This window comes from Antennarius striatus, chromosome 6 (genome assembly GCF_040054535.1).
Source record: "Antennarius striatus isolate MH-2024 chromosome 6, ASM4005453v1, whole genome shotgun sequence".
Classification (NCBI taxonomy): domain Eukaryota; kingdom Metazoa; phylum Chordata; class Actinopteri; order Lophiiformes; family Antennariidae; genus Antennarius; species Antennarius striatus.
In genome coordinates this window covers 12,524,097-12,545,512 of record NC_090781.1, presented here as the reverse complement: position 1 = coordinate 12,545,512, position 21,416 = coordinate 12,524,097, and the positions used below count along the sequence as shown (strand labels likewise).

The 21,416-nt window shown below is 41.0% G+C and overlaps 1 protein-coding gene across 1 annotated transcript; it reads right to left on the bottom strand.

The window, feature by feature from the left end:
• Positions 1-7,559: 7,559 nt before the first annotated feature.
• LOC137596970 (SPARC-related modular calcium-binding protein 1-like) lies at positions 7,560-21,163 on the bottom strand. The gene is made up of 10 exons (XM_068317819.1): positions 20,871-21,163; positions 14,965-15,139; positions 14,504-14,737; positions 14,342-14,389; positions 14,020-14,070; positions 13,677-13,757; positions 13,138-13,330; positions 12,177-12,250; positions 11,805-11,910; positions 7,560-10,346 (listed from the first exon to the last, which is right to left on the bottom strand). The coding sequence occupies exons 1-10, from the start codon at positions 20,949-20,951 to the stop codon at positions 10,010-10,012; spliced, it is 1,380 nt and encodes a 459-aa protein (XP_068173920.1). The 5' UTR covers positions 20,952-21,163; the 3' UTR covers positions 7,560-10,009.
• Between the last annotated feature and the right edge of the window lie 253 nt (positions 21,164-21,416).

The window sequence follows — 21,416 nt, the reverse complement described above, 5'->3', positions numbered from 1 at the left end:
AGACAGGGAACATATAGACAAATATAAATAAGAAATAAAAAGGCAGACAAGCAAACATAGATTTAGATAATAATCCTTCAGCTGAGGTCATGAGAACGAGGATTTGTGACAACCTCAATGTATTACAACGTAATAAAAATTGGGATCCAATTTTTACTACATTTCTCATAATATTTATTTAGAACAGATCAAACATGAAGAAAGGTTATTATTGTGATGGAAAATAGTTTTGGATTTCTCTTTTATAAATAATTGTTACAATTCAGACTAGCCTCGGTTTCTAGTAAAAACAGTGAATGTTAGTTACATGTATTGACACTGAAGTTCTAGGAAGAGAAAAGGAAAAAAAGAAGAATGACATGAGGTAAACTGAGAAGGAGATGAACGCATCATGAAGGAGGAAAGGTAAACACTAGAAATCAGAATGGAATAAAATCCCATCATTTTAGTAAAAAAAAGCAGAACTTAGGGAGACATGATGGACCGTGAAAACTGAGAAGTCTAAGAGCAATGAAAATTTGAGAGAATTGACAGCTGACATTAATAACAATTATGAACAACACACAACTTTACAACAACAATGAAAGTATTATATATTGTGTGTGCAAACTTGCAAAAGTTGTGTTGTGCACATCAGCTGGCTAAAAATGGAAGTAAGAAAAATAAAGGGGAGGGGGACCACTGAGATGAACATCAGGGCCACAGGAAATGACATACTGGCAAACATTCAAACTGGTGGCAAGAAGACAGCTCCCAAAAATAAACTTCAAGACGTTGAAAGGCACTGTTCATATATTTGTTCTCCGCTCCTGCCACCAGGGCCCGGGGTAAGATGATGGATGTGGAAAAGATGAGATCAGCAAACAAGCTGTCATATAATTCATACAGCATCGCTGGCTCCAGCACCAACGGGAAGGATTCCACATCGCGAGGAGTGGAACACTCCACATGGGGAATACAGCCAGAGAAAAGATGAGCAACACTACACATGAGCGATTCTCATGTTATCACACAGTATAAGGGCTGATTGTTCGGTTTGTTTTTATTGTGTTTGCTGAGTGTTTTCAGATATCAAGGAGAATCTTGTTTGTGTAACGCTCTGGATGAAGGATCATTGGTTTTCTCTGTCCTCCTGCATCCTTCTCCTCTCATTCAGTTGTTATATTCCTCTTTGTATTTGCACCATTAAACATTTCCACTGTACAAAGTATTGGTCTTCTAAAGCAAATAGATTAGGCATGTACAAATTCCAGAGCGTTGGCCAACTGTGGTCCATGATCCATTTTTAATTGGCCCACAACAAATTATAAAAATATAATGGAAAATGCCCACGCTCTAAACTTTCACATGACTGAGTTGTAATTCTTATTTTCACCACTAGTGGAGCTCCCCCCAAATTCTTTGAAGACTCTTCTAATCTGCAACCAGGTCAAAGGTCATGGATTATGGAGTCTTGTCATGGAGAACATGTAAACTCAGCAAAGAAAGGCTTCCCCCAAATTATGAATGACAAATGTTGCAAAAGATGACCAAAAATGGCAGAATAAAAGAAATTCAAGATAGAAAGTGAGCACAGAAAATATTAGTGCTGGTACTACCACCTATCAGCTGGTATTACCAAAGGAATTGAGAGAAATAGTGCTTCAAAGCTTACACGATGACATGCATCATTGTGGCATAGAGCAAACTCTTGATCTTGTGAGGGAGGGGTTTTATTGGCATAGATTGTTGGCAGTTTAGGAAAAGGCTAAACCTTGCTGAATGTGTAGGAAGCCTCCAGCCGAAAGAGCAGCCCAACTAGTCAACAGAAAAACCAGTAGGCCACGGGAGCAGGTCTGCAAGGACTTTCTAAGAGTTGAACCGGATCAGAGTAACACATATATGTTGGTATACAGAATTGGAAATGACAACCACTTTACCAAATGTGCCCTTGCCCTACCAACACCAAATCAAAAAGCAAGCACTAAAGCAAAGTGTTTGTGGGACCATTTTATAGTGAATTATTGATCTCCTGAAAGCCTTCATTGTGATCAAAGCCCAGATTTTAAATCACACACTATGAAGGAGCTATGTGAGATTACAAAAATTGGATGAAAATTGCAAAAAACTGCATGAAAACAATCCTTCTCAGGGAGATGGAGCACTTTCTGTGTTTCCTGAGCTAACAGATTGGCTGAGCTATCTTCACCTGATGGCACAGACCAGTTTTTTCTAAAACAGTGCTGCTGTAGTTCTCATTTCTGCAGCACATCATGCCGAGCGTAACATTAATGCTCCATAGATGTCGAAACAACTCAGCAAATATAAGAAAAAGTGAACAGTTTGCTCTGACCATCTGCTGTGTTTAGTCCTTCTTTCATCTATACATCTCTGTGAACTTCTGAGCAGCGAATGAATACACAATGTATTTATGTTCATGGGGGCGATTGTGAACACAGACTGCAGACAATTCAGGTCAGGTTCAATCAATCAATCAACTTTTATTTATATAGCGCTTAATCCCATTGTCAGACATTTCAAAACGCTTTAACAGACAGAAAACCAACAGAACCCTCCAGAACAAGCATAAGCGATGATGGCAGGGAAAAACTCCCTCATTGAGGAAGAAACTCCGGGCAGGACCCAGACTCTAGAGAGCGGTCATCCACCTTGACCTGTTGAAAGTTAGAGCCAGTAATGTAGACTATATAGACTACATTTGTTTTTTAAATTATTGACGGGGCTGTTGCTGTAGGAGTCAAATAATGTAGGAACCAATGTTAGCTGGGTTAGGTTTCTGTCGGGAAGCATTAACTGTTGAACTCTGAATGCTTTGCTATTTGATGTTAACTATTGGTTTATTTAACGGAGGAGCTTCATGGAAATAAAACAGATTGAAAACTTCAGTGGATTAAAGCTTTACTCAGCCTCTACACCCCCAACAAGATCCAACTGTGTTCATAGGTTGAGGACTACTCACACATACACACACGAGATGCTCTAGAGTCAAGTATGTAACATACTGCTGTCATTTGTTCCATCAGTTGGGGAAAAGAAGTGAGTCTAGTTTGAAAATGACCCCCAAAAAATGGAGTGCTTGATTGATTGAGGAGGTGAATGCTCGACCGCTGTGAAGGTGACTGGACTTCCTTGTCCCAATAAGCATGTAATTAGCTCAAGTCAGAGAACCACTCACACACATCAGAGTATTGTGATGGTGTCCTGTTGCTCTGCAGTAACAGAACACTCAACCTGATCAGGGTGGGACCATGGGATGGTGTGACTGTTTGTCAGACAAACCGGGAGATTTTAAAAGCAACCGGCCACTCAGTAAAACTATTAGATATAGACGCTGCTTTGACAGGATACACTTTCATCACCTCTTCCAATTTACTCTTCATCTTGTTAGGAGCCCATCATGAAGTGTGTCTGAAACTTAAATGACACGTGAACAAACAGTCCGACTTAATGGCTCCAAATATTAAACTGATTTAGTCTGCTAAATGGTTTAATGGCCCCAAAGTGTAATTACATCATTACATTACCGGATTAATTAAGTAAAGCTCTTCAATGACAGATGAAGGTACAAATCCCGCCTCTGGCTCTGACCATCTGCTCACAGTTCCTGGGGAGTTTACATCAGTTTTTCCTTCTGCAGACCTGAGAGGAGAGGACGCGCTCTGCATCATTCAAACTAACAACGTTAGTCCCACTGATGGTGATGCCGCTATGAGACCAGAATCAGGTGGAAACACAAGGCAAGCACTCTAAAATACTGAAAGTAGCCCCGGGTTTTATGCTGGGACACTCGAAGTGAGATAAAGTGGAAACAATTGTGTGTGTGTGTGTGTGTGTGTGTGTGTGTGAGGGAGAGAGTGAGAGAGAGGGGGGGGGGGAGACTGATGTTGAGGGACTGATGGTGTCTTTGCTTTCAGGAGGTTAGTGGACCTGAATTATTTTCTAATTTCATTATGTCTTGGTTTTGATTTGCATGTGACCAGGAAGGATAGGATCAGGAATGAGTCCATCAGAGGGACAGCACATGTTAGAGGTTTTGGAGATAAAGTCAGAGAGGCCAGACTGAGATGGTTTGGACATGTCCAGAGGAGAGATAGTGAATATATTGGTAGAAGGATGCTGAGTTTTGAACTGCCAGGCAGGAGGCCTAGAGGAAAACCAAAGAGGAGGTTTATGGATGTAGTGAAAGAGGACATTAAGGTAGTTGGTGTGAGAGAAGAGGATGAAGAAGACAGGGTTAGATGGAGGCAAGTGATTGGCTGTGGCGACCCCTGAAGGGAAAAGCCGAAAGGAGAAGAAGAAGATGATTGTCTTTTTCAAACCCCAACCTCGCTCATAGTTCACTAACAAATTGTCAAACCCATTTGTGTCTCATCAAGAAAAACAAGGTGCCCTCATTGCCCAACATGCCAAACCTTTCTTGCTGTGTCATGTGACTACTCCCTCCTGACCTCTCCCCCCTCTTGGGACCCCCCCCCCATTAATTCATCATCATGTACAGCAGCTCTGTGGCACATTCTGATGCAGATGTTTCCACTGGAGACATGGCAAACCCAGATGAGATCCACACTGATGTGACAAACATGAGACCGGTCTCAGCTGGAAATGAGGCAGTGATTGAAGACATATATGAACATATTGAACACAGCATGCAAACTGATGGAATAACAAGGTCATTCTTTACACAGGCAACCAACCACACTCATGCCCATGAGCAATTTACAGTCATCAATTCACTACTGAAAACTGGGAGAACCCATGCAGACAGAAATGTCCTGGGCAGATTTTAACCCAGGACCTTCTTTGTTGAGGCAACAGCACTACTGTGCTGTGTTTCAGTAAATTATTGACCTGGTCATTACTTTGAAGAATCTTCTCCATCAATCAGTGATCAGCCATTTCATATGTCTTACATGTGGACTTAGAACGAGACTCTTGTCTACATGACTGTATGATACACCTCAAGGGAACACTTTCCAAGGTCAGAGTCGACAGCAGGATGAAGTAACACAGGTAGTGAATTATTCCCACCGCTGTGGCTGTATTCTGTTCTATGGAGGCTCTAGTGCTGTAAAGCTCTCCAGACTCTCTAGCCACATAGATTTTCTAACAACTACATATACTTTGATTTTTTTTCTTCAGTATTGACAGCATCTGCTGTTTGACTAAAATATTCATTCATAAACTGATCTGAAACTGTATCGGTTTGGAATACTTAATACTTGGATCTTGTGCTTGATTAACCAAATTGTCAGAATAAATGTTGACAATGTGGTTTTCTCTGCGGTTCTGTTGCAACTTAAAATTTCTATTTGTTTTTCAATTTTATGAGGCACTGCTTTGTTGGTTTATTTTTGGCTTTGTAAAAGACCTACCTGGGTTTGTCATAAGAAGGAATGCTGAATATTTTCCTTACCAATACATTAAAATATCTGAATTGTTTCGTCTCTTGCAGCAGTCACAGTACCACCGCTCCCTCACACTCATGAGAATGTGGTTTCAAGCATGTAATCTGAACACGTCAGGAGAAGTTGTGTAGAAGTGTTTTCACATATATTGCATGTCAACAATTAAATCTTGTCAGAATATTCCGTGAATACCTTATTTTCAAAAGATTAGATTTTTTAACAATTTTTTTTTTTTGAAGCACTAAAGGGTTTTAACAAATTTAACAAAATGCTGTTAAAACAAATTCAATGTTTTATTCCTTTGGTTTAATAAAACAGGGATCCGTGACATCCCTCTGTTAAGAATTAAAACAAAATTGCAGAAACATAATCAAATAAGGCAAAGAAGAAATACTGGCAAATATTTTCAAATGATCAGTGGATACACCTTCCAATTATCACTTTAAAGACTTCTTACATTCATAATTACCAAATATTTGTGATGCCGTTGCAGCACCCATGCTGTATTACTGTGAAACCGTTGCATCGTAATTATATGATGAAAGGAAAGCAAACTGAAATGTCATGAGAGGACACACAAAAAGCATTGGAATAAACACCTGCACCAGTGTCACCAGTGTCATGCCCCCCCCCCCCCCACACACACACACACCGAAGGGACTCTTTCTATAGATCCTGTCTGGTTTTCTGTTAATGTGCACGTAGGCACCATGTTGGAGAGTCCTTTTGTTAGATGAACCCGTGTGTGTGTGTGTGTGTGTGTGTGTGTTCTCCAGAGTAACAACTGCATGTGCTGCTTTAGTCAGCATGTTTATTAGATTTCACCATATCCATCTTGAAAACACAGCTCTGAGGGTTCAATGAACTGAAGATGTGCTGAGGGCAAAATGGCAGGTATGTATCTTACTGGATGAATTATAGATTAATTCCAACATGTAAATGTCCCAGGGAACTCCTTTATGCCCCTGATCTGAGAGCCTTGACAGATTAATGTGTGTGTATGTGTGACCTGTAGGTCATTTGTTAGTCATGCACCACTGGAGTTTCCTGCACCCCTGGACACACACACAACAAGCAGACTAACACAGCATCATGCACCTACAGTAATCATTACAAACCTGTACATTTAAAAGCTGCTGCTCATCTATAATTCACATTTACATATCTAAACAAGCTCGCTGCATCTTGTGCTTTCATTCTGCTCATTTCCATCTGCGTTTATTGTAAAATCTATATGTTTTATCAAAGCTATCTGCAGGCAGTGTGTCGCATCTGTTCTGCTCTGGTCAGTATAAGGGTGTGTCTGGGGAGGTGTGTGTGTGTGCGTGTTTGTGGAAAGGATTCCCTGGCCTTTTTGCGGTGCTGCCTTAGAGCCACAGCGCCATCTGCTGGTGACAAGACACACCGGTAGCTGAAGCAGCTGCAGCTGAAAGGACAGGGTGTGGTCGGATGACGGATGTCAATGATTTTAGATGTAACTGATTAACAGCAGCCCTCAGGTAGTCAGTGTGTGATGAGTCCTCGTGTTTTTAAGCCGTCATTCCCAGCCTGACAGCCAGGGAAGAAGCAACTTGACTTCACAGATGGTTGAAACGTATCGAGTTGTGTCTGGACTCAACAGATGGAACAAGACGCAGTGGATATTGAGGCTTAGTTGGATTAGGACTCCCAGATTTGATTCTTGGACAATTCTGCTTCATATCCTGCTGGAAGAAATCAACTGAATTTGACACATATTCTTGATCTTAAAAATTAGTTGAAATGTTGAACCTAGTCTTTAGATTTCCATACATAAAAACCTGGTTCAGAAAATGCAAATATTGAAATCAATTAGATGAAATACAATCAAATAAAAACACCGACTCTGAATTGATCATCTGTGATTACAGACTTACTCAGGGAAAGAGACAGGCCTGTCAAAGCTCATGAACTATTTTGGCCATTTTTTACCATTTTTCTATTCGAGTCTTGTTTAGAAAACAAACAACACAAACTGAGTCGTCAGTCTTCTGAACCATTTCTTGTAATCTCCATTGTTTGCTAATGCCAATGCTGTTGCTGCTAAATTAATTAAATTGATTTTTTCCCCACCCTGCAGGTAAGACATGTTGGCCTCTCAGTCCAGACACCGTATCTTGTTAATGTCCTGTCCAATCACGCGCAGCCACACTGATGACACTGGATGGGGACTAATGATCTCTGGGAAATAATGGTCACCTAATTGTTATGAGACCAGCTGCTTCTCATGTCATTTCTGATGATCAGTTTATCAGAGTACAGCAGCTGTTGCTGTGGCAACCAGCAGCCTCAGAGAGTAAACAAATGATCTGGCAATTTCACTCCTATCCACAAATAATCAAAACAGCAAACAATTTTCACAGAATCTTTGCTGAGATTAACAAAGAGGAAATTTTTTTATTAAAATCATGTTTATGAAAATCAGGGAAATCAAAAATTCAAAATGACTCGACTTTTCAAGGTAAAAAAAATTACTATCAGCAAACAATTGTGTATCATAAATACTGTAGACTGATACATGGGCTAAAACAAGCTATAAAGTCAAAATTTAACATGATCAAAATATGTTACATCGTTATATCAGCAATATGCATATAAAATATGAAAAACAAATGTATGAAACACAGGATGTGTGGATGAAGAGAAGATGGTGAGAATGAAATATTTAGATAAAGGCACCCTTTAAAAAAAAAAACAATTTTAAAGGATTTGAGGAGTCATACAACCCAGAGGAGAAAGTATGGAATGAACAGGAGCAGAGTTAAAAGAAGGGATGCCAAATCAAAGAGGAAGGGAAAATGAATCACAATAGTGAAAGCAGTGAGGTTATAGTTGACTGGGTATGGATGTCTGCAAAAGTCCTGCAATGCAACTCGTGCAAACTTTTATTCAAAACAGTCATAAAAAGCTTTATTTATATTATTTCTTTAAAGCAGGTATAATGTGTTTCAGATAGAAGGGTGCAAATAGGGGCAAAACAGCAATGATGTTTTACCAGAGGACAAAAGGTGGGTTTTCCTTTTGTTATGTTGATTGAAATCAATGTGAGTAAAGATATTTTCATGAATTTAGAATAAATACAACCTCAAATGATGACAGTAAAGTGATTGATAGGAAAGCAGGTGATCTTTGAGATAATTATTAACCAACTTCTCATTAGATGCACATTCATTTTTCCTCATTTCCCAGACATCATTACATCTCCTCCTACTAACATGTCAAAGAAATGATAAGACTTTAACAGGTGGTAGATGCCAACAAACCACAACACCTGAAACTGACGCTTTAAAGGCTCAAGAAATTTACCTCTGGATGTTCGATATGTTTGGTATCATAAACTAAGGATCGTCTTTTCCAACCACAGAAAATAACAACTACAACGTTCATTTGAACAAATGTGAAAATCTGATCAGCAGCAGCTCCAAAAATGTTACTGATCATTCCATCATGATTGAAATACTTCAATCATGATGGAATTCTACATAACATAACTTTGACCCTTTTTTAATGTAAACATAGAACTGAATTGGCTGCAGGTCGTTGGGTTCTGTACAGTCAGGCTTCTGTGTGCTTTTTGCTCTAGATAGTTTGTAGAAGTCAGAAATCCCATATATTGGACTGGAAAAAGACTCATTGTTCAAGTCAGGTTGAGGCGTGAACTGGTGACACACACACACACACACACACACACACACACCTCTAGCTGTCACGACTGTCTACGGCGGCCTGATTAGTGAGCCGGTGTCACGGCTGAGCTGTGACTGATAGCTCGCTGACAAGCGGGCCATTTTGCTGCTGCACACACTTGTTTTGATTCCATAAAGGTACATAAACACTCAGACACTGGTGGCTGTAATTTGTCTGGCAGCCGGCCTGAAAAGCTTGGCTCTCCTGGGATCAACAACTGGGAGAAAAAGACATGTTCACCTCAGCCAGTGTGGACCCCACTAATACAGAGTGTGTACATAAAACAGATGCTTAATGGCTTAATTTTGTGCACAGCTTTCTCACACTCTCTCACATACACACACACACACACAGTTGTAGAGAGCCACCTCTGTGCCACTGACTCGTACATATTCTCCTACTCTGAGCTACACACACCGTCTGCTAGACTCCATGGAAAGAATGCTGAGGTGGACATCCTGTCAACTCTGAATTTATCATCATGACGGAACGTTCAACTCTGTCTCATAAGTAATTTTGGACATTTGATGGCTCCTTCATTGGTGAACACAGCTATGAGAGGAGAGGAGCCTAAGAGATTCCAGACTCCCCCATAAATAATGAGCCGAAAGCCCCCACTGACCAGCATTAGCTGGTGTCACCCTGCTGGATCACAGATCGCCACTTGTATTAAACTCTTCTGAGCAAATCAGAGCGACTGAGGCTTGTCTAGCTTATCCTTTCGTTCAAAAACAGTTTTGCTTGAATGAACACGTTTTTAAATATTTTCATGATAAACTAATGACCCTTTAGTGCTCATTACATGTAAATAATGTGTGTTTGGGAAAAGCTGGTTTTGGTGTGAGTTTGATTTGGGTTAAAGAAAGGTTTAATGAAAACACACCTGGCCAGGACCCACATCAGAGGTCCAGGCAGACCCTCAGCTCATCCAGCGTTAAGCCTCTGTCTCCATTCCTGTCACAGTACTGAACAAACTTCTTGGCGCACCGTCGTGGTTTCAGCCTCCGTCGCAGGAACTGACGAAGAGGTCGAGCCTCCCGTTCGCTCAGCATCCCGCTGGAGTCCAGGTCCAGCTGGCCGAAGTGCCACCTCAGCACCACCTCAGGCCTGACAGCTTCTACGTCCAGAATGAAAGACGATGAAACTTTCAGAGGTATGGGGGAGGGCGGTAACGAAGCGGGGGTCGAGGTGTTGAAAGATGGAGACGGAGCGCTCGCAGGTAGTGTGAAAGAAGATCTGATGAAAAGAGAGAACACAAGTAGTGAGTAGTTCTCTGTCTGCATTAGAAGCTGCACAAAGTTGTAGATGGCTTTGATTCAGAGACATTCTGTATAAACTAAGGATGCAGCAAAATAACTCCAAACTCATTCTTGAGTTCTAAATAGTCACTACACTTTAAATGAAATTCTGTCTGTGTTCATCAGAACCATTTGACAGGGAGTCCAGTGGCTTTTAAGATGATTTTCAATTTACAGAAAGTCTGACTTTTAAAGCAGCACTCACAGAATCACTCTTGAACACGTTGGATGACTCTTTCATCAACCTTTCATTAATACACAGTGAAATACAGTCTTGGCCTATTTTGGCATTATTGGTTGTAGCTGCTACTGCAACAAATGCACATTTTTGAGCATTTTCTTCCACAACCATCATTGTGATGCAAGTCTTAAAAATCAAAATGGATTTAGTGTTCAGCTTGAAAACAACGCTTTCTAGTCAGCAGTGATAGCGGCATTACTCCTTACTTGCACCTTCACCCAATATATCAATTTTGTTTCTGCAGACTAGATAAATAGCACATTTCACGGAGGACACTACAGCCTGCTGAAAAACTTAATTACTAGACTCCCGGGTTCTTTATTGGTTATACAGCCCAGATTTATTCAAGTGGACTTCCAAAACAAAAACTAACCTGGAATTTATTGAATTACAAAAAGTGTCAGGAAGAAACCCGACACCTGTGTGTGTTTGTAGGAATGTTACCTAGCAGAACAGACCCTCTGTTGCATCATAAAAAGACAATGTTGGGAGCGGGGCGAGCGCTGAGACAGCCAAGTGTATCATAACTGGTAACATAAAGGAGGGTAAAATACTAGAAGTCATGAAGATGTGAGTCAAAAAGAAGAATGTTTCCAAAATGGAAGAGAGACACAGATAGAGTGCCTGGGATTAGGACCGCCAGAGAGAGCAGACAAACGGTTGGAGTGGGTTCTGTGCCTCCATCCCATCAGTTAATCAGATAATTCACTGTCTGATTACTGAAGCGTGATTGGTTCTCATTTGGCATCCTGAGCAGCGTCTCGGAAAAATAATTGCGTCCCTAGAAGTTCCTCATGGAGCAGGTAATAAATTCAGGACAATTAGTACAATTTCTCTCCCATGGTAATTTTTTGTAACAATTAATGGTACAATGAAGTCAAGCATTAATTAAGTCTTATCTGTACTGTTAGAGCATTGTGATACAAAGCATTTATGGATTTAATGCAATAATCCATAAATCATCGTTGGAATGAGGAAGAGAGGAACAGATTCTGAGGCAGAGCTTTGTCACGGTACGAGATAACTCAGTTAATTCGTCCTTGATTTAACCAGAGATTAATTTAATATGTATTTAGTCAGAGGGTTCTGGTAAGGCTGCAGCCAAAAATATACAAAAAATAAAGAGGTTTCATGTAAAAGTACAGATAGACTCACTGGTTTGCATTCCAACTCAAACTCCAAACCCCAGCATGCTCTGCTTCTAGCTGCAGCGCTCTCATCAGACTCTGAAGGAACTTCTTTTTACGAGCTCCAGGACAGCCTGGAGGAGAAGAAGCGAGAAGATGATGTAGTCTGAGGAACTACGATTCCCTACCATCAAAACAACATTAAAACAAACAAAAGAAAACACTGGCTGAAATAAAAGGCTGGAAATAACTAAACAGACATTCATTAAGCAGCAGGAACACGCTTTTATGCTCTGTAAGCTTTCTTAGATGATTTTCCTTACCAACAATGAAAAAAACTTCATTCTCCACAAATGTAAATAAACAGGCTTTTATTTCTTAACTGAAACGTCACGTTTACCTGGCAGAGGTTTTTCCCTGTACCTCCCGTCTGTTAAGGCCGTCTCTGCTCCAGTGCAGTCTGGGATCTGATTCCTGTAAAAAAGATAACGTGTCAGTAGTCAACAATCAGGCATCGTTGTCAAATTCCATCAGGTAAATATTGATTTAAAATGTATTCGTTTTCTTAAGAGACCAGCATTTAAACAGAAAATTATGAAATATATTGTGTTATATCTTGTGTATATGCTAATGTGTGGTATTAGCATGAGAAATTAATGCTGTATTAACAGTCTAACCCCTCGTGTTGGGTAGCCTTGTGTAGCCCCGAAAATAAGGAAATTTTCTTACAGAAGTTTTCACTGTACATTTGTAAACACAGGTATGGATCACTTTTCTAAATGAACAAAATGAAACACGCATTACTGTTTCTATGCCGCATCATTTAGATGAATATACCAACATTTCTACTGAAATGCATTTCGTTTCCTGGAAAATGGAATCCTGGAATTACATGCTTGAGACTTAATTACAACAAGTGCTTGCACATACATGTTTTCAGTATGGAAAAACAAAAGCAGTGATCCAAAACTACTAATCAAGTCAAAACATCCATCGAGCCTCTGAGGAGATTAAGCATCAATCACACTGATCAACCCCTGGAGAACAGAGCACAGCAGCTGCATTCTACTGGAGTTTGATATATGCGTTTCCTATAAAGGAAACCCGTCTCCGGAGCTCAGACAGTAATTGGTGTAAGTTGTGATGATTAAGATGAATTGCTTCTGTGTGTAATTACATCTTTGCCTATATTTAGCACTTAGGGAAGGGGGGAAGTGAGAGAGGGACTGGAAGGGAAAAGGCAACGGGGAAAGGAAAGGGAAGAGGTGGAAGGAAAAGGAAGAAGGGAAAAAAGAAGGAAATTAGGAGATGAAATAAAAAGACCAAGATGTCTAGAAAGAGAAAAAGAACTAAATGATTACCTTGCAGAGGTGCCTGGTAGAGGCCTCCCACTATCAACCCTGACACACCAGCAGTAACGTGTAGCAGTGTGACACTGCACAGGACTGTAGCGGCCATCTGCTGTGCATTCAGGGATAAAACGATCTTCCTGCCAGGATGAATGCATCTGAGAGAGAAGCGATGTTCGCTCAAGTTCACACGTCCAAGGACTGTCTGCAAACACACACCAACAATAACAAAACGTAGTATAGACAGTTTGATCCTTAAATCAAGCCTTATTCATCTGATCACTGTTATTGAGATCAGAAATAAAGGTGGTGTACAGCAAAACTGTAAAAAGATGTTCCTAATTGTGTATTACTTGAATGAAAAACACATTACAGTAATATAAAGTCTCCTAAAGTTGGTTCAAATTCACAAAGTGTATGAATCTGAACCAACTAAAGTAACACAAAACAGAATTTTTGAAATACAGACTTGTATGAAAAAATGATTATATTTAGACCTAACAATCAGGTATCCTTCCCATCACACGAGCAGCAGGTACATTATTTCTTACCGGGGGGTCGTCTGACTGAGCGATTTCCTCTGGGGTCAGAGTTCATCAGGATGGTGACCCAGAAAGGTGGGGCCGTCAGCTCTAGAAAATAGAACCGTACTGTCAAATTATTCCAGAAAATCAAATTTTTTAATTTCTGCTTGAGAAAATGCTGTACAGGAGGGAAGAAAGAAAATCTGAACTTGTGTGTCCAATGACACTGATGCCACTGGAAAAACAATTTGTGAAGATCTCAATAGACTTCAATCTGTCTCACAGGTGAATGTCCTCTAGGAATGATTCCTAAATGTTTCAAGCTTATTATGTATACAATGTGGTATAATTAGTGGAGAAGCTTTGTCACCTGCAGGCTTCTTTACCGTCTCCAAAGTAGGCCTCGGGATAACATGTTTATCTGAAACACAAAAGAACGAAAAGGAATTGGGGACAAAATGGTCCAGACAGAAGGATATCGCATGAAGAATCAGATCAAAGAATGAAGAGAAAGATTTATTTTTGGAATTTGGTATCTGGTGTGGTCTCTGAATGCTGTGAAATTCCTGCAGGTGTAACTGGAAGAGAAACGATCAATATGAAGCCAGAAGAGTCCACAAAAAAAACACACAGAACTGCGGAATAAAAGTGTTTCACTTGAGAGATTAGTCCTGCAATTGTTTATTCCTCACCTTGGACTGAGTCTGCATCAGTGATCTGAACAGACTTGGTGACGTGATCTGTTAAGGATGAAAAGTAAAACAGTTCAGTGAAAAAATACCCCGAAGACAACACCGATGCTGATTTTAGAAACACGGAACATGCAGTAACGGTTTGATGAATATGTTTCTGACCAGTGCAGTTGGGGATCAGATTGAGGACTGAGGTACCGCTGACAGGTTTCCCATCGGGCGTGGAGCACCAGCAGTATCCAGTCTGGTTGTGACACTGGACTGGGACAAAGTGACCGTCTGGATGACACTCTGGGATGAAGGAGGCCGCAGCTGGGCCAACATGACCACCGGTGTTCCGGGCCCTGGCCTCCAGAGCCTTGGCCTGGGCCAGCTGACATTTGGTCAGACTAGGATCTGTAACAAAAGAAAAACAAGACATTAGTATCCAGATGAGCTCTCAATGAAGAGGAGTGTAGAAAGTCTGAATGCCGTTTCAATTCACATTTATTAGATATATTCATTTTGTGTCTAAAAATACATATTTCAATTAATGTGCAAACACTGCCATCAATGAGGTGTGGTCACATAAATAAAAACATGGGAACCATGAGCAGAAGTTCTTGAGCCTGCATGAGGTTCACCTGAGCAGTGTGCACGTGGAACAAGGCGGAGTTGTGTGTTGATGCACTGCGCCCTCTGGAAAGCACACAGTGATTTATAAAGTCTTCCATTACTGCCACACACCGCTCTGTGGCGCCCCCTCTGGCAGTCCAGGACACAACCGCGAGGCCACATGTTCTCTGCGATCAAGAAAGGCTACAAGGACAAACACATCTCAGAATAACTCCTTAATTAAAACACTAAGCTGCTAATGAAAACACTTATTTTCAGGCTGTCATTACACGCACAGCAAACCGTCCTTTTTCTGCCCCATTCTTTTCTTCTGAAACAAAGGTGAAAAGAAGGCATGAAAAAACATTTTATAGCCAGAGTGTGAAGAGGAAATTGGCTGCTGTCACTATGTCAGATGTCCACTGTCACACCTAGGAAATGTCAAGTGAGAGATAAACAGAGCAAGGAAAGAAGCAGAATGACAGAGGAAGAGCATCACATCGGTCAACACATCTGAAATATGCGGACACTACATGGCTGAGCAGGAGGAAGGAGTGAAAACATCTGTCAGTCAAATACCATTTCACTTGTGAGCGCTCTGAAATGGCAAAAGACAGGTAATTAAAAAGAAAAAAGTACCTTGCCTCCGTGTGTTTCCATTTTTCTGACTATAGGAGGGGGAGAACGGAGGCCTATATGGTTTAGCGTCTGATTGGAAGGCTCTTTTTCAAGCTAAATAAGAGCTTTTACATAAATGTAAAATGAGTCCCCACAAAATATTTTGGAATAACTCCTAAAAACGTTCACTAGCCAATGGAAACATCTCTCTTTCCCAAATGGCTCATGAGCCTGACAAGTAGCCAACATCCTTTATACCACATGCCCCTATTTCTTCTTTTATGAGCTGATCAATTTAATAACATCTTAATATCGAGTATAAAAAACAAAACTTAGTACGGCTTAGTGCAGCTCTTAAACTGTCATAAGTGAGGAAGAAAACGTTTCAGAGGTCTATTAATCTCTGCATGCCTCTACGCTGCGTTTCATTGGGCACCACAAGGTGCCAGATAAACATGAAGGCTCTCGGAGGCCATGGAGGAAATATTTTCCATAATGTTTTTCAAAAGAAAACCTTGTGTCTGACCAAAATGACTCATGACTGCAGCAGTATAAACTCACAGTATTGTCTGATCTGAAACTGTAAAACGATTCTTAAAGTTAAGCAAACTTGTTGGGTTTAGTCAGTTATGGTCCAAAATTCAATTCATTCCCATTTCTTTCTTTTCCTTTCCGTTTCATTTGTGTCAAAGGGGCAAAAATTAAACATAGAACTGAGGATCTGACATTGCTGCAAAAATATTAATGTCTACAGCCCAAGAGCCTCTCTAGGATCACTGATTTGTTACCTCCCACCTCAAAGATGCTGTAGCTTTAAAGATCACACATTAGAAGATGATTAACTCACCATTATATTCTCATTTTCAAAATATTTGTTGTAAGTATAAGGAAAAGCAAACAGGTTTGTACTTCATGTATTTAGATGAGGGTTTCACACAACTTCCACTTCTGCAAAATATGACAGTCTTCATCCTGTTGGACAGATTCCCAAAAAACATCTAAAACATTCAAAGTCGTATATACACACAGTCTCGCTCTTCATCAGTGCCTCTTTGTCCATTAGCCTCCCCTCACTCTCAGCACACACACATGCGCACACACACACACACACACACACACACACACACACACAAATATGCCATGGTGAGTCTAACAGTGTTGACATGATATAATTATGAATGCGACCTCTGTGCCGTGATCGCAGGACAGTAACTCATGTTTTCACTGCACACATTAATACATAAACAACTTTACAGAAACTGGCTTCTGTTGACTCAATTATTTCATGACAGAGAAAAACATTATTATTGATAATATAACTAATCACCACCAATGGAAACCTTGCTTCAGACTTTCATAAAGATTTACTCTCCTTTTCAACTGGAAGAAGGATTTCAGAGTTATTGTCCTGGACTCTGGTTGATGACACAGTTCAGACATTCTTTGCTGGTGTTGGAAAGAGTATCTGAGTTTTATTACCATGTGTTTAACATTTATCACAGAAATCTTGACAGAAGAATTTATTAATGCAGCACTTTGCTTTCAGTCAAGTGTAGCTCCCATGAAGCTCCAGCTAACTTCAGTTCGATGACTTAACGTCTCTTGCTATCCCATCATGCACACCTCTCATGCATGTTCAAACTGATTTTCCTGCCATCAGTCTGGAGCCTTTGATAGAGTTCAGCTGTCCACACCTTCATCGTCAGCCAATAATCTTGCTGCTGTCTTTATCCTCCAGTAATCACATGCTGCACTACTGGGAGCCCTCCACCTCCATCATTCATCAGCCTCAGCAGGGCCATCGGCCACCACACCACCAGTGTCTGAACCGCATGGGGCTCACAGAAACTGACAAAACACTCAATGTAACCTCAATTCATCCAGCAGAACTATTTTAGCATTAATGACCGTCATATCCCTGGAGGGTCTCACACACCAAGCCACACTCAAATTCCTCTACCTTAAACTCGATTGAGCATCTGTGGGGCATTACGCACCATCGAGTACCACCACAATCCAGCATCTCATTAAAGGAGGTAGAAAAAGGGAGCAGAAAGAAAAGGAAGGAAACTGAAGTCCATGAGGAGTCCAAACCTACCATGAACAGGTACGGTGGTGACAGAAAATCCTTTTTATCACCACTAGTTGTTGAAAATGTTTCCTCTTGTCATCACTGTTAGCGTTTGAGGGACATTTGAAAATAATAGAGACAGAATAGTAAGGATCAAATGAAGGATTAAAAAGAAACGAGGGGAGGAAATGAAGAAAGGATGAAGATGAAAAAAATCAATCAATTGGAAATATGTTTGGGAATCAATATTTTAAAAAAACCATCTAGGACTGGAGGGCGCATTGGAGGATGAGGAGAGAACTTGTTTTAGAGAAAGAAGATTGAGGGCTCCAACAAAAGAAGCGAAAAGCTCCTGAAGAAACATAGAAATAGATGAAGGCAAAGAACAACATAGGTAATGTACAAGGAAATGTATGAAGGGATGTTGGACAAGCAAAAGGACAAACTTGAAAAAGTTTTTTGCTGAGTTGAGGAAGCAAAAAATAGGAGACATTTATTGGTGGAAAGACTGAAATGGAAGACTAGAAGGAGGTTAGTGTGAATAAAGGAATGAAGGGAGGAGTGGTGGATGCAGGAGCCCAGGTGCAAGTTTTGGGCAGACTGGATTTCCTGTCTGTCAGGTAGAACTACAGCAACCACAATACCCTCAGTGTTAAAACAATTACTAAGAGTGTTTTAGGAGCTATAAAACCTCTGCTGTGTGTGTGTGTGTGTGTGTGTGTGTGTGTGTGTGTGTGTGTGTGTGTGTGTGTGTGTGTGTGTGTGTGTGAGAGAGAGAGAGAGAACAAGCCACCACTGTCTCTTCATGCCTCACACATTCCAGATAACCACTAACGGTCTACTTTAAGAAAATATAAAACTCATCACCAAAGTTTGGTGAAACGCGTTTTTTAGAAAAAGCGTCTGATGCTGCTGTGACGCCTGTTGACACCCAGCGGTTGTTTTTATCATCTCAATGAACCTCCAACAGGAGCTCGTCGAGAAGTGAAACACTTGTTTGTGAGTGCTTCTTGTTCTCTCTGCTATGAAGCGGTGTGAACCAGTCATTAACACTACGCACACACAAACACATCATGATGACATGTTTAACACGATCAGGGGGCTCTGAGGCGAGTGTGTTCATAAGCATCACCTTCACACACCTTTCAGCACTGAGGAGATTCATTGGGATGAGAGGCAAACAAATAGCTTTAGTCCCTGTATGACCAGCCTGATCATACTTTACCTCTACAAACACAGTATCAGTGATGCTCAGGCTATACAGAATGCAATATGTATGCAGCATGCATATTGTATACAATATATAATATTTATACAGTATACAATATATATTATGTACACAGTATACACACGTGCCTTCAAGAAGCAGCACAACAGTATTGTCCATCTTCAAGCGCACTAACCACAAAGTATCTCCACATTAACCAAACTTCCAAAGCCTCTCCAGTCCTGACATTTCAAACTAAACCACTGGGTTGTGTTTATTAAAGTACAGGAAGGTCAGCGCGGACAGACTTCCAATAGGATGGCGAGTGAACTTCATGTTTCATCATTAAGTATTAGTTGGTGACATCAGTTTGATACAAGTGATGTAATACACTTTGAATATTTTTAGTTTGGCTTTCATCTTTAGAGGTTCTTCATATTCTACTAGAGTACAGTAATGTGTCTGACTTTAATAATAGTGAGTAACATGTTATTTAGTATTAAAGTTTTTCCATATATAGTCACAGTTGAGCTGTGATATTTGTACAGGATGCTGTTAATATATTAAGGGCTTATTGTAGCTGTTTCACACACACACACACACACACACACACACACCTGTTTCCCCTGAGTAGCAGGTTAAATATTTGCCAGGCAGCAGTGTGTGTGGGTTTTTTATGTTGGTCATGCTGGCCGGGGTTACCCTGCCAAGCGCTCTCAGACACAGGCACACACGGGACGACTTCTAATCAAATCAAGATTAATGCCTTCGTCATGAAAAACAAAATTAACGACGCTTTGACGCTGTAAGAAAAAACAAATTAATAGCAAGCAGTTCTGGATTTGGACCTGTCGAGTCTGTTCAGTCTAATCATAAACAGAAGTTAATAAAAAGTGGTAATTTTCAAACATTGTGGCATACCTGCTAATGACCCCTCATCAGAAAGTTAATTATATACAGTATGGCGCACACACACACACACACACACACACACACAACCTCTTTTCTCATTACTAGCAGACAGAATAACGCTGCAGACGTACTGACAGTGATCTCTCCTGACTTCTGCCTGAAGGTTTTAGCACAAAGACAGAAATAGTGCTAAGACTGACTTTAATTTGCTGTGTTTCCACTCGGTTTACTTTGGCTTGATGCTGGACCAGCCCCACGGGCAGCTCTATGTTGATCTTTTACTTGACTATTTTTTTTAACTTGCAAAGCCTGTACTGATGTCCCAGTGTATGCTGCTGGAGTCCAGTTTTCTGGCCAAATAAAGGCTAAATAAAGTGTTACAACATCAGCAATAAAGTACAAATACAAAATCAATTTAAGAACTTGTTTATCCATTTTGGTTTTATCTGACCAGTTGTGTCAGCTGCTTCAGCACAAATAAACCCATTAGGTTTGTTGAGTAGAACCAAATGTGTAGACAATTAGCTGATTACAAGTCAATGAACTGAAGGTGCAGATCAGTCTGTGTGTAGTCCAACATTATATTCTACATGCACGTGCTTCTGTAAAAATAAAAATACCAATAACAGTTGTCATCCTGATAAAGCTGTATTGCCCCTTCACCTAAGACACAGGGGAATCTGTTGATTGTTTAAATTAATCTGCCTGCATTGATTGACGGCCTGATGCCCCCAGGAGCTGCACCTGAGTCAGGTGCCCTCGTCCCATAAACACCTTCTCTTTCTGGAGCAGACCAGACAACCATTCATTATTTTGCATCGGTTAATTTAACACTAACACAACCGGTTCCAACGGTTTGTCCACTCTTCTTTGAACCAGGCTGTCACAAGTCTGGGAAATGAACCCGTGATCTCTGGGCACAGGGATGTACCTCCAGTTTGAAGCATGTGGTAGTCAGCATTAATCAAATGTCATTCATTCATTCATTCAAAATAAAGCATTCATTTAGAGTCCCAAACAGCCTAACGTTAACAACCCGTGACCAGCTGGTGTTTTTGGTCTGGGTTCAATGACAGACTGCTTTAACATTAAATGTCTGGTTACCCTGACTCTCCCTGGACTCTTACCGCCGTCCGGTCCGCCTGCACCGCCTCCGACACCAGGACGACGAGCAGCGCGCGGCAGGTGAGGGTGAGCGCGTGCATCATTCCTGTCACAGCGGACCGGAGGAGCCGCCGCGCGCCCGGAGCTACCTGTCCTAGGGGGGGGGGGGTCAAGGTGTCGCACACCGCTGGGGCACGACCTCTGCCCGGCTGGGGTTGGGGAGGAAGAGCCGCTGGAGTCAAGTCGACTTTGGAGTCACGTCTTCCGATGAAACCGGGCTGTTCATGTCGTCTCGTGGTCTCGCGCTGGTCCCAGGTGGTGCGTTGGCGCGCGCAAATAGTTGTGGACGCCGCACGCGGGGAACAGAACCTCTCTTCTCTCCTGAAGGCACTGCCCATTTCCGGTCCTCATGGCCAGAATCTGTTCAGAACAGGCGCGAAACACCAGGGATTCCCGCCAAAGGAGCCTTTCAGTGAATGTCGGTTCAAAACTAAATACCTCATGTTCTACTTGTAAACTTAAATTCTGTTTGTATTAAATATTTTTAATTATATTTAAAAAAAAAACCT

What these genes read in the sequence shown, in the direction of transcription:
- LOC137596970 (XM_068317819.1), bottom strand. Translation starts at nt 20,951, where the DNA reads ATGATGCACGCGCTCACCCTCACCTGCCGCGCGCTGCTCGTCGTCCTG. An exon ending in TCCACGTGCACACTGCTCAG is followed by an intron (nt 14,738 to 14,964) that starts GTGAACCTCATG and finishes CTTTTGTTACAG; the next exon opens with ATCCTAGTCTGACCAAATGT. An exon ending in CAGGGAAAAACCTCTGCCAG is followed by an intron (nt 11,911 to 12,176) that starts GTAAACGTGACG and finishes CTTCTCCTCCAG; the next exon opens with GCTGTCCTGGAGCTCGTAAA.